At 44.9% G+C, this 13,103-nt stretch overlaps 1 protein-coding gene across 17 annotated transcripts in view; it reads right to left on the bottom strand.

Annotated features, from left to right (window-relative positions):
• STXBP4 (syntaxin binding protein 4) overlaps nucleotides 1-13,103 on the bottom strand; it is a 188,885-nt gene that overhangs the window by 116,220 nt on the left and 59,562 nt on the right. For all 17 annotated transcript variants that reach the window (XR_014788150.1, XR_014788151.1, XM_084837212.1 and 14 more), the window contains one exon: nucleotides 12,233-12,322. Coding sequence is in view for 15 of the 17 variants with exons in the window: in XM_084837212.1 (XP_084693338.1) it covers nucleotides 12,233-12,322 (90 nt within the window). In the remaining 2 variants the exon portion in view is untranslated. The remainder of the gene's footprint in view (nucleotides 1-12,232; nucleotides 12,323-13,103) is intronic.

Raw genomic sequence — 13,103 nt, 5'->3', positions numbered from 1 at the left:
AAACGCACTCGCATTAAAACGTGATTATCCACACTCATCCATTTTCCCCGTTGCGGTTCTTGATCAAATGCGTGAGCTCGGTTCACACTCGAGAGCTGTGCTGTTTTCCTCTTCTTAAAGACGGCAGCTCCATTGGAGGAGCAGAAACTCTCCCTGTTTCTGCTGATTCCCTGCCCACTGTTCCTCTCTTCCTCTATCCCTCTGTGTGTGTGTGTGTGTGTGTGTGTGTGTGTAGGGATGGTGCGAGCATCCTGTTGGGGCTTGAAGTGGTGAGAGCTTGTCCCTTGCTGCCGCCACTGTAGCAGGTGGGGGTGGAGGGAAGAAGGAGGCACCTATCCTCTTCTCCCCCCCCCACCTGCTGGAGGCCAGGGTGAGAGGCTAGGGGGTGTCTGCCGATGCTCTTTTCCCCGCACCAGCCCTTTGCAGCCAGTGTGAGGAAGAGGGGCAGCTATGATGGCACCCAGCACTCAGCTTTGGGGGGGGGGGGGCTGATAGCATCTTCGAAGCTGCGCAGCTTCAAAGACCGTGTGATGACATTGCATAGGTTCCTCAGCATTCAAAGCTTTATCACCAGCAAGGAAACAGCAATCATGCTCTTGTCTGATCTTGGAAGCTCAGCAGGGTCAGCCCTGGTCAGAATTTTGGATGGGCAACCGCCTGGGAATCAGGCTTCCTGCACTGAAGGGGGTTGTTCTCTCCCTTCAAATGACACTAACTTTTACCTCCTTCTATCCCCTGCTTTGGCTTAAAAAAAAATAAAAATAAGGATCACAACTGAGTGCCTTTACACATGCTGCCTTCCCCTCCTTCCCTCCCCTCTCCCGGTAGCTTAACTGGTGATGTAATGTTTTCTCACGGTCCCAATCCTGGGTACTCACTTCCTCAGGAGTAAGCCACATTTAACTCAATGGAACTTACTACTGAGTTGACATAAGATCACCCTGTAAGTCTGCAAGCCTCGAGTAAGCCCCATTGAGCCCCATAGGTTGCTCTGGAACAAAAGAGGACATTGCTTCTGAGCTTGGTGGGGTGGGGGATCAGAGGTGTCTCCCTTCATTGCAGGGAGGCATTTTACCATCTGCTGCCTCTGATTGAGAAATGCAGAGGCAGGAGATGCTCAGGTCATTGGGGGGGGGGGTCCTGCTTGTGTCTTCTAAAACTGCTGAGTGAAGAAATTTAGGCTTGTGCGCAGGGACATCAGGCTGGAGAAGCCCTATTCTTTGAAGATCTGAAGATTTGAAAATTTGAAGACAATGCCTTAATTAAAAACGAAAAAAGATCACTCACAGGGTGATCTTATGTCTACTCAGTAGTAAGTTCCATTGAGTTCAATGTGGCTTACTCCTGCATAAGTGAGTGCCCAGGATTGAGGCCACAAGAAAACATTACAGCACCAGTTAAGCTAGAATGGGGGAAGGCAGGGTGTCTAAAGGCACTCAGTTGTGATCCTTAATTTTTTTTTTTTTAAAGAAGCCAAAGCAGGGGATAGAAGGAGGTAAACGTTAGTGTCATTTGAAGGGAGAGAACAACCCCCTGAAACCTGATTCCCAGACGGTTGCCCATCCAAAATTCTGACCAGGGTTGAACTGGCTGAGCTTCCCAGATCAGACAAGAGCCGGCACCTCCAGCCCTGTGCTGATTAGTGGTAAAACTTCCAGTGCTAAACAAGCTATGCTATCAGTAACTGGAAGACCAGACCGGGGGGGGGGGGGGGCATCTAGAGCTGTGATTGGACAGGAGGGAAATACAAACCCTGCCATATGAACAGGTGTGGGAAGGGACTACGACCTTATAAGGTAATGAACACGGAAAAGCAGAGCACATGAATGGGAAATACCGGGATATCAGGGTATTGAAAGCAGGAGCACAGAAGTGGGAAATCCCAGTCCCAATTCGATGCAGGTCCTGCGTAGTGTGAAAGACGAGCGGTGAAACCTTATTGGAAGTGGACAAAAATTTAAGTGTAGATTGGCCCTAGGACAATGCTGACATGTGGTCCTGGGACCCATTCACAGCCAGGAGACAGGCTGTCACATTTTAATAAATACTATAAGATTTCACTCATTATATGAAAACTTTCCCTTGGGATGGGGTGGCAGCAGGCCGGCAAATAGCAGCTCAGACTGGGTGTGAGGGCAGGGAAAGGAAGGAAGAGGAAGAGACAGAGAGACATAGAGAGAGAGAAAATGGAGAGTGACAGCAGGAGTTAATATTCTATCACACAGGCTAACATTTTAAATCTCAAAGAGATAAATCAATGTGTCAGTTAATGGCAACATGTTATTACCATCTGACAGCATCTCTGAGGGCTGAATGAAATGAAGTGGTAGCTTTATTCACCCCATGCAACATCCCCCAGCATTTCAATGGCCATGCAACAATGCCACAGGTACAGCCTGCTACGGCATCCTCCACGGGAGTGCCCCACTACCCTAATTCCACAGATGGTCATCATCAAATCATGGATATCTATCTGTCCATCCATCCATCCATCTATCCATCCACCCATCCATCTCTCTCTCTCTCTCTAATCTATATTCTATCTATCTATCTATCTATCTATCTATCTATCTATCTATCATCTCCATATCTATATCTATCATCTATCTATAATGGACACACAGAGAGACCGATGGTAACTTCATTCTGAGGCTTGACTACCAAAGCAGTTGTTATTATTATTACAAACAAACTACAGGTGCTATCATCCTGAGAGCAACTCATTGCCTGCAACTCTTCTTCAGCTGGGGCAGTGGTGCAGCTAGGCAATTTCAGACCCTGGCCTCCTGGGTCGTGCGTGTGCGTGCGCACTTTAGATAGGGATGTGTGTTTCGGTTAGCAGGCACGTGACTACCATTTCTCTTCTTCCCTCCTATCAATGCCATTCTATGCTTTACAGCTGCTTATGCATTCCTGATATATTAGAGGAAAAAACAAAAATGGAGCCTGTTTGCCAACCCTGATTATAAAGAAATACTCTGAGCAGGTGCAATTTCATATTTTAAACTCACTTAAATCAAAGCACCATCATGACTACAGGAATACAAGGGAGCTTGCTTCTGCTTCCCTGATACTAAAGACTTTTACTTGAGAATAAGCACCATTTTGTCATCAAAAATAATATATTTTAAAGTAAAAATAATAAAATGAGCATCTGTAACCATGTATATGTTTGGCTGGCCACCTGATTATAACATGTTTTAAAAAGAAGACAGGAGACTGTGGTGAGAGGCATCCACCTCATGGGCCCTGGCATGCCCGTGCTGGCCCAAGTACTGTCACTGGGCCTGTTTATCACTGCCGCCATGACCTGCCACTCTCTGGGTAGTCACTTGGGGGCCACTGGGCTGTAGGGCCCTGGACTTCAGCCCCAAGGTCTGGCCCTAGCAGCACCAGTGTTCACAGGCCTGAGTTAAGGTAAGTGTGCTGCGGAGTCAAAGCAAGGCCTCCTTCTGCAATGCACCTCATCCGCATGAGATTATGCAAGGAACTGAGCTACGATTGTCTAGCAGGACTTGGTCAGAGGGCACATGAGGTGGCCACCTTGCTGAAGCAAAGCAGGTCTGTGTCTAGTCAGTGCCTGGATGGGAGACTGCCTGGGAACCTTGAGTTCCATGGTGGAAGAAAGGTGGGATAGAAGCACACTAAAATAAAATAGTCCAGCCATCTGGAGGGCACCAGGCTGAGGAAAGCTGATTTAGAACATGGGAGTCATTTTCTGATGATAGGGAAGCAGTGACCCATGTTCCTACTGAGAGAAACTTAAAACTGATATAAGTTGCCTATCACAAAGAAGCAGAATGACTACATCAGCCTTCCTCAAATTGGTGCCCTCCAGGAGGCCAATTCTGGCTGGGAATAATGGGAGTTGTAGTCCAACACATCTGGAGGGCACCAGGCTGGTGAAAGTTGGACTATATCCTCTAAATCTTGGGAGATTTTAGGGGTGGGGTTGGATAGGATAATAGAAAGGTGGATAATTTCTATGTGCTGGCTGCAGGGAGTGCAACCTAATTTGAAAGCTCAGATAGCAGGCCAGTGTACATCTTCCCTACCACTCTATTCTTAGAATGAGGAATGCTGGGACTCAGTCCCTGCCTCAATTTTCTGAAAATCAAAGTTAATCCTCTAATCCAGAAACTATTCCTTCCATCTCAAATGTTTGTTGTGTGTGTGATTGCACAGTTATGAGAGAACAGCACTCTGCACATGCCCAAGAAACTCCACTCTGTCTTATGGTTTCACATGATTCTTGGCATTCAATACAGATTCAAATTAAATTACAGCTCCCCCAGGTCACCACTAATTTAGTGTTGACACCACAAATTCCATCCATTCAAATTAATGTGTATGTGTGCAGTGCTGGCTCCAGGTTTCTGAGGGCCCCTGGGAAAGACCCCCTCGATGGGCCCCCTCCCTCAGGGAGTCTGTCTGTCTGTCTAATTAATTTCTATACCGCCCAATAGCTGAAGCTCTCTCCTTCTCACCGCCATTGTCACCAGCTGTTCTTGCTCCTCATCACTGCTACTGTTTGCTTGCTTGACAGGCACAGAGCCAGTCAGCAAGCAGACAGTGGCATCTGCTGCTCCTCCTTCTCACTACCACCGTTGTCTGGGCCAGAGCAAGAGGCAGGTGAACAAGCTGGTTGCAAGGGTGATGAGAGAAGCAGCTCCAGGGGGCTCTTATCAGTGGGCCCCTGCTGGGGTGTGGGCCCTTGGCAGGCACCCAGCCATGCCTACTCTTGACACTGGCTCTGTGTGTGTATGCATTCATGCTCATGTACACACACAGGCACAGACACAGACGCAGCATGTTGGCTGACTTGCTGCAAAACAGATTTCAATCCCACTATATACCGTTATTTCATGGGGAGTGTCAGGCAACTTCTTAGATGATCAGCCCAGACCTCTAATCAATATCAATTATTTACTTTGCAGGTTGACTTGAAGTAATCAAGCCAAGTGGTGACACGAATGGGTTAGAAGAGCTTTCAACAGGAGAAAGTCACTCATCAGATTGGTTTGTTCCGTTCAGCCGCACGGTGTTCTCTGAGGTGCAGCCACCATTTACTGCTCCCACCTCTCCCTTCTTTCTGGAAACATGCCCTACAGCTGTTAGTGCTTTCTTTCTTTTTATTTATGGATGTGGCTGTCACTTAAGCAAACAGCAAACACAGTTAGCTTATAGCACTAAATGTAAAGACGTCTGGCTTCATTAAAAAAAAAAATGGAGCAGGCTTGTTATTCTTTATTGGCAGTCCCCTCCTAATGGCATCTTCTTAAAGCAGTCAATTGACTGCCTGACGTCATCCCAAGCCACATCAATCATGTAGGCTGGAGAAAGGAGGAGAAAAACAACAACCTGTTCCTTGTCTGAAGCACTCTAAACTCGACAACGCCTGAAACCTCAAGGGAAAGGCAATGCAATGTAATGAAGATACACACTTGTGAAACCCATCATCCCCAATCAGCATGGCCTAGCTAAATATTCTCTCTGAATTCCTTCTAATCAAAGGCTTACCCTTAAATCCAGGAAGGTCTACTATTAAAAATGATCAAAATTAAAGCAACATGGATGCAAATTAAAAACAAACCAACAGTTATGCTGTAGTAGGTAGTGCTACTACCTACTACAGAGAACCGCCCAGAGAGCTTCGGCTATTGGGCGGTATAGAAATGAAATAAATAAATAGGTAGTAATAGCAACAACACTTGCCACCTGCACTGGGGACTTATGTGTGGAAGTGTAAAGAGGATTTTATCCTGGGGATGTATCCAAGGGACATAATCAGAAATGTTCTTTTATTACTAAACAAATTAAGCCTTCCTTACTGCAGGCAATCAGACAGGAACAGTTATTTTTCCTCTGAAGTTGGCAGAGCACTACTGAAACATAAATTATGGAGTGAGAAACCTTCTGCCAGCAGAAAATTAAAGAATGCCTATAATAAGTAACAGTTTAAAGAGGCTTAAAAAAAAACAATAAAGGAAAGAAAGCACTTGTATAAAAATAGAAATCTATACTTTACTTATTACTAAGAAGTTCATCTCCATGTGATTTATATGAAACTGGTTTTATAGACTGGGTGATTAAATGAGGATTCCCACCTCCTAAGCTAACACAGGTCAGCCTATCATTCATTTCTCAGATTTGGGTTAAAACATGTACAGGAAAAGGGACGGAGAATAATTTTGAAAGTTGGGAAGCCCTTGACAGACAAATGAGAAATAAATAACTGAATTAGAATCATACAAAAAATCATAGGGTTGGAAGGGGCCTACAAGACCATCAAGCCCAACCCCCTTGCTCAGTGCAGGAAGCTTGATTCCCAGGTGGTCTCCCATCCAAGTATTAACCAGGGCTGACCCTGCTCAGCTTCTAAGAATTAAACTAGGGGTACAATGTTTAGTTGATTAATGGATTAGATCAATCAACAAAAGATGTTTTGACTCATTAAAAAGGTGCTCTTGATGAAATGGGCAGACTGGGAAAAAAAAGGGTTTTACACTTTTATCCTGCCTTTCTCCTAAGATGCTCAGGGCAAGGCAGCATACATGCTTTTTCCACACCCTTCATCCTCACACAAGATAGGTTAGGCTGAGAAAATATGACTGTCCTAAAGTCACTCAGTGAGTTACATGGCAAGTGGGGATTTGAACCCAGGTCTCCTTGGTACAAGTCTGACACCCTAGCCATTTCATGATTGCACTAGCTTGTTAAACTTGGAAGTAGTTACAAGTCATGGGTGGCATGCACCTCTTTAGAAGAGGCACGCCTGCTTTTCTGTGACACAGGAGAGAATGCTTCTTCTGAGGAGAAACATGGATATGCCTGAGCAGGCACTATCTAAAAACAAAGAGCAGATTGTTGTTTTTCCTTCCATGTTGTTGTTGTTGTTCAGTCGTTCAGTCGTGTCCGACTCTTCGTGACCCCATGGACCATAGCACGCCAGGCCTTCCTGTCCTGCGCTGTCTCCCGGAGCGTGCTCAAGTTCATATTCATTGCATCCGTGATGCTATCTAGCCATCTCATCCTCTGCCGTCCCCTTCTCCTTTTGCCTTCAGTCTTTCCCAGCATCAGGGTCTTTTCCAGGGAGTTTTCTCTTCGCATTAGGTGGCCAAAATATTGGAGCTTCAGCTTCATTATCTGTCCTTCCAATGAGCACTCAGGGTTGATTTCCTTTAGGATGGACTGATTTGACCTCCTTGCAGTCCAGGGGACTCGTAAGAGTCTTCTCCAGCACCACAGTTCGAAAGCATCAATTCTTCGGCGCTCAGCCTTCCTTATAGTCCAGCTCTCACAGCCATACATTACTACTGGGAAAACCATAGCTTTGATTAGACGGACCTTTGTCGGCAAGTTGATGTCTCTGCTTCTGACTATGCTGTCTAGGTTTGCCATAGCTTTCCTCCCAAGGAGCAAGCGTCTTTTAATTTCATGGCTACAGTCACCGTCTGCGGTGATCTTGGAGCCCAAGAAAGTAAAATCTGTCACTGCTTCCATTTCTTCCCCTTCTATATGCCAGGAAGTGATAGGGCCAGATGACATGATCTTAGTTTTTTTAATCTTGAGTTTCAAACCAGCTTTTGCACTCTCCTCTTTCACCCTCAACAAGAGGCTCTTGAGATCCTCTTCGCTTTCTGCCATTAGGGTGGTATCGTCTGCATATCGGAGGTTGTTGATAATTCTCCCGGCAATCTTAATTCCGACCTCTGATTCATCCAACCCGGCATTTCTCATGATGTACTCTGCATATAAGTTAAATAAGCAGGGTGACAATATGCAGCCTTGTCGTACTCCTTTCCCAATTTTGAACCAATCGGTTGTTCCGTGTCTGGTTCTTACTGTTGCTTCTTGACCCTCGTACAGGTTTCTCAGGAGACAGGTAAGGTGGTCTGATACTCCCATCACTTTAAGAATTTGCCACAGTTTGTTGTGATCCACACAATCAAAGGCTTTAGCGTAGTCAATGAAGCAGAAATAGACGTTTTTCTGGAATTCTCTTGCTTTCTCCATGATGCAGCGAATGTTGGCGATTTGATCTCTAGTTCCTCTGCCTCTTCGAAACCCAGCTTGTACTTCCGGTAGTTCTCGGTTCGCATACTGCTGAAGCCTAGCTTGTAGGATTTTGAGCATCACCTTGCTGGCATGTGAAATGAGCGCAATGGTGCGGTAGTTTGAACACTCTTTGGCGTTGCCCTTCTTTGGAATTGGAATGTAAACTGACCTTTTCCAGTCTTGTGGCCACTGTTGAGTGTTCCAGATTTGTTGGCATATTGAATGCAGCACTTTAACAGCATCATCTTTTAGGATTTTAAATAGCTCGGCTGGAATACTGTCATCTCCGCTAGCTTTGTTGTTACTAATGCTTCCTAAGGCCCACTTGACTTCACTCTCGAGGATGTCCGGCTCAAGTTCAGTGACCGCACTATCATGGCTATCAGGGACATTCAGATCTTTCCTGTATAGTTCTTCTGTGTATTCTTGCCACCTCTTCTTAATCTCATCTGCTTCTGTTAGGTCCCTGCCTTCTTTGTCCTTTATCATGCCCGTCTTTGCACAAAACGTTCCCTTGAGATCTCCAATTTTCTTGAAGAGATCTCTAGTCTTTCCCATTCTGTTGTTTTCCTCGATTTCTTTGCATTGTTCATTTAAGAAGGCCTTCTTGTCTCTCCTTGCTATTCTCTGGAACTCTGCATTCAGTTGGGTATATCTTCCCCTTTCTCCTTTGCTTTTTGCTTCCCTTCTTTCGTGAGCTACTTGTAAAGCCTCATCAGACAGCCACTTGGCTTTCTTGCATTTCTTTTTCTTTGGGACGGATTTCATTGCTGCCTCCTGAACAATGTTACGGACCTCCGTCCATAGTTCCTCAGGCACTCTGTCTATCAGGTCTAATCCCTGAAATCTATTCCTCACCTCCACTGTATATTCATCAGGGATATGATTTAGGTCATACCTGAATGGTTTAGTGGTTTTCCCGGCGTTCTTCAATTTAAGCCGAAATTTTGCAAGTAGCAGCTCATGATCTGAGCCACAGTCAGCTCCAGGTCTTGTTTTTACTGACTGTATGGAGCTTCTCCATCTTTGGCTGCAAAGGACATAATCAATCTGATTTCGATATTGACCATCTGGCGACGTCCATGTGTAGAGTCGCCTCTTGTGCTGTTGGAAAAGAGTGTTTGCTATGATCAGCATGTTCTCTTGGCAAAACTCTATTAGCTTTTGTCCTGCTTCATTTTGTACACCAAGGCCATGCCTGCCTGTTATCCCGGTGATTTCTTGACTTCCTACTTTAGCATTTCAATCCCCTATGATGAAGAGGACATCTTTTTTGGGTGTTAGTTCTAGAAGGTGTTGTAGGTCTTCACAGAACCGATCAACCTCAGCTTCTTCGGCCTCAGTGGTTGGGGCATAGACTTGAATTACTGTGATGTTGAATGGTTTGCCTTGGATTCGTACTGAGATCATTCTATCATTTTTAAGATTGTACCCCAGTACTGCTTTTCCCACCCTTTTGTTGACTATGAGTGCTACTCCATTTCTTCTAAGGGATTCTTGCCCACAATAGTAGATATGATGGTCACCTGAATTAAATTCGCCCATGCCTGTCCATTTGAGTTCGCTGATTCCCAAGATGTCGATGTTCAATCTTGCCATCTCATGTTTGACCACCTCCAGCTTACCTTGATTCATTGATCTGACATTCCAGGTTCCTAAACAATATTGTTCTTTACAGCATCGGATTTTCTTTTCACCGCCAGACACATCCACAGCTGAGTGTCCTTTCGGCTTTGGCCCAGCCGCTTCACTCTTTCTGGCGCTACTTGGAAATACCCTCTGCTCTTTCCCAGTAGCATATTGGACACCTTCCGACCTGAGGGGCTCATCTTCCGGTGTCATCTCTTTTAGCCTTGTGATACGTTCCATGGGGTTTTCTTGGCAAGAATACTGGAGTGGGTTGCCATTTCCTTCTCCAGTGGACCACATTTTGTCAGAACTCTCTGCCATGACCTGTCCGTCTTGGGTGGCCCTGCACGGCATAGCTTATGGCTTCACTGAGTTACGCAAGCCCCTTCGCCACAACAAGGCAGTGATCCATGAAGGGGTTTTCCTTCCATACGATTATGTTATTCATATGCAAATGCATGCAGATTTAATACATCAACATGCATATGATTAATTGCTTAAGGTTTCTTTAACTGAGGCAGAGACCTACATGAGATGTATTTATCCATTAACTAACAGCATCTCCTGTGGGGACATTCTATTATAAATAAGAATCCACTCCAGGCAGGGAAGTATTACAAAACTTGGTTCATTTCCCCATCTCCCTCCCAACCCAGCTTTGTGGACCAGTGACTTTTCTGGATTTATTGGCATGACATGGCTGGCAGAGTTAGTTCTATGAACATTGTGCAAATCAAGTAAGGAGGCAATCCTATGCATGTTTAGACAGAAAAAAGTCCTACAGCTCCCAGCATTCCCCAGGCAGCAAGGCTGGCTGAGGAATGCTGGGAATTGTAGGACTTTTTTCTGTCAAAATATGTATAGAATTGTGCCCTAAGTGTATGAATTTTTTTAAAAGGCCATTGTTTAAAGCACAGGCCTAAGGCCACTTATGCTACCATGTAAGCATTTAGACCACAGTTTAGCCACTTCTGCACCAGTGGGTCAAGGGTGTAGTGCAGCCTTGGCCAACCTGGTACCCTCCAGATGTATTCGACTACAACCCCCATGCTGTCTGGGGATGCTGGGAGTTGTACTCCAACACATCTGGAGGGCATGAAGTTCAAGAAGGCTGGTGTAGTGTGCTGTTTCCTTCTCCTCCTCCTCCTCTGCATCCCCAGTCAGAAAAAGGAACAAGCTCTGCTCCCCACCTAGCGCATCTCCCTCTCCAGCACCTTTTCCAATAGTAACCATTGACAGTTGCTACTGCTGGAGAGGAGGAGCATTCCCAAGCAGTGTTGTAATGCAGCCAGGGCTTACAGGGTCAAAGCACTCAGACCCAGCTCAGCCTTCATTGTTCCCTCTGAACCAGTGGAAGTTGGTGGCTCCAATTTCAGAGGAGGTGTGAATCCACTCCGGATTTCAGTCAGGACCAGCCAGAACTCTAAAGGAACTATCCAGGGGGCTGGACCTATTTTGTGGATAAGGTTCAGCATCTTGGATAGCTCCTTTAGAGTTCTGGTTGGCTCTGACTGAAACCTGGAGTGGATTCACTGCCCTACTGAAATTGGAGCCACCAGCGTCAACTGCTCTGAACTTAGCTGCAATTCTAAGAGTAGCTGGAGAGGAGAGGGAATGGATTTACTCAGCAACAATATATTGATGTACGCAATCTCTGTTGAAAGGCAAAGAATTCTGGGGTGGCCTGGTGTTGAATGGGCATTTAGCTTTGCAAAACACCTGCTCCTGGCAGATGGGAATGGCTAGTTTGTTGATATAGATGGCTGTATTCTTGGACTCTCCTGGGGGCATGGCTATGGGGGCTGTCATGATGAGCACCTGCCCTTCAACATTTACCATTACACCATTGTTCTTATGCTTCTGAATAAAGATCCTTCTACCTCCCATCCAGAGAAGCTATCACCCATTCCACTGAACTCTGTGGCACCTCTTTGCCCACAAGTAGGCATTTAGCTGCCTGCTAAAACACTGTCCTATGTATGGCTTTTTTGACTGGTTATTTATGGTGCGGCATGGATGTTTTAGTTTGTTTTTAAACAACCAGATGTTATGTTTACAATGTCATTTTTCTGTTATCTGGCCTCTTTCATTTCCCCAAACCTTTGATTATGAGCCCTGAGGAACAGGACTATTAGCATAAAACTGCTGGAAGCCTCTCTGAATCCTTGAGATAGAGCAGGATGGAAATCAAATAAAAAAATAAAATAAAAAGCAGACGTAAAAGCGGACTGGTGAATAATAACTGGGGCAGGCCTCTCTTAGAGAAGCACAAAGAGTTGCCACTTCCTGCAACCAGTCAAATGGCAGTGATTAAGACGACTACTTATATTATCTCTTTCAAGGAAAATAATTTAACCCCATTACAGCCAGGAAATTGTAGCAACATCGTATATGAATGCACAAACTCTAGTTGCCAACCCTCTTTAAGTTTATTTAATCATTCTATTTACGTTCCACATTTCTACCAAGTGGTACTCGCAGCAGCTTTGGAGAGATGCTTAAAATGAGCAAAGAGGTGCTGAAAATTAGTAAAGCAAAACGTTACCTTCAGTTTACATATTTCTTTTAAAGCTTCATTTCTCTCTTTCTTAAGTTCTTCCACCTCATCTCTTCCCAAAGGATCACAGGATACAAACTGTTATGCATTCAAGTATGGAGTGGGAAGGGGATTGTGAAGACATGGACATAGGAATTCAATAGAAAAATAATTAGAGTAACTTCATCCGTTCTAATCCTTATGGTTTAACCTTTCTAACCCCAGTCTTGTAAATACAAAAGGCAGTATCCAGGACTGCTGCTCCACCTCTGCTGGTTCTCTTGCACCAGCGGGAGTGACAGCTTGTGAAACAGGGATTTTGTGGTTCTAAAAATAACACAGAAATGAGCAGAAACTCTCATTTCCGGATTGGGGCAGGCCAGCCGAACTCCCATCTGCAAGCTCTGCTGACCTGCCCCGTTCCAGAAACTAACTTTTCCACTTGTTTTAGGTTGCCTGTAGAACTGTGAGATTTCCATTGTGCAAGCAGTCGCTCCTGCTGGCGCACAAACACAACTGGACACTGCTCAAAGCCCTACATATATTTTCCTACTATGCAAATAAACTAAACTTGCAAAACTAGCAAGTATAAGTTGACATGGAAGAATTTAAAAAAATCAGCAAAGTTTACATAAGTATCTGTTTTAACAATGTCCTAATTTATTATCAAATGGCAGACTAACTTTTAAAAGAAGCTCATAAGATTATTTTAATTTAATTTTAAAATGTTAAGCTACCAGATCACATAGTGGCTATAATCCTCTGCACACTTCCTTGGGAGTATGTACTATTGAACTTAGTGGAGCTTACTTTTGCACAGACATGACAACAAGACTAAAAACAATTTTAAAAACCCAGTAGCAGTAGAAAAGGCCAGTAA

This window comes from Heloderma suspectum, chromosome 2, assembly GCF_057233095.1.
Source record: "Heloderma suspectum isolate Gila_16-S chromosome 2, 16-S_ref, whole genome shotgun sequence".
Lineage (NCBI taxonomy): Eukaryota > Metazoa > Chordata > Lepidosauria > Squamata > Helodermatidae > Heloderma > Heloderma suspectum.
This window is presented reverse-complemented; position numbering and strand designations above follow the sequence as displayed.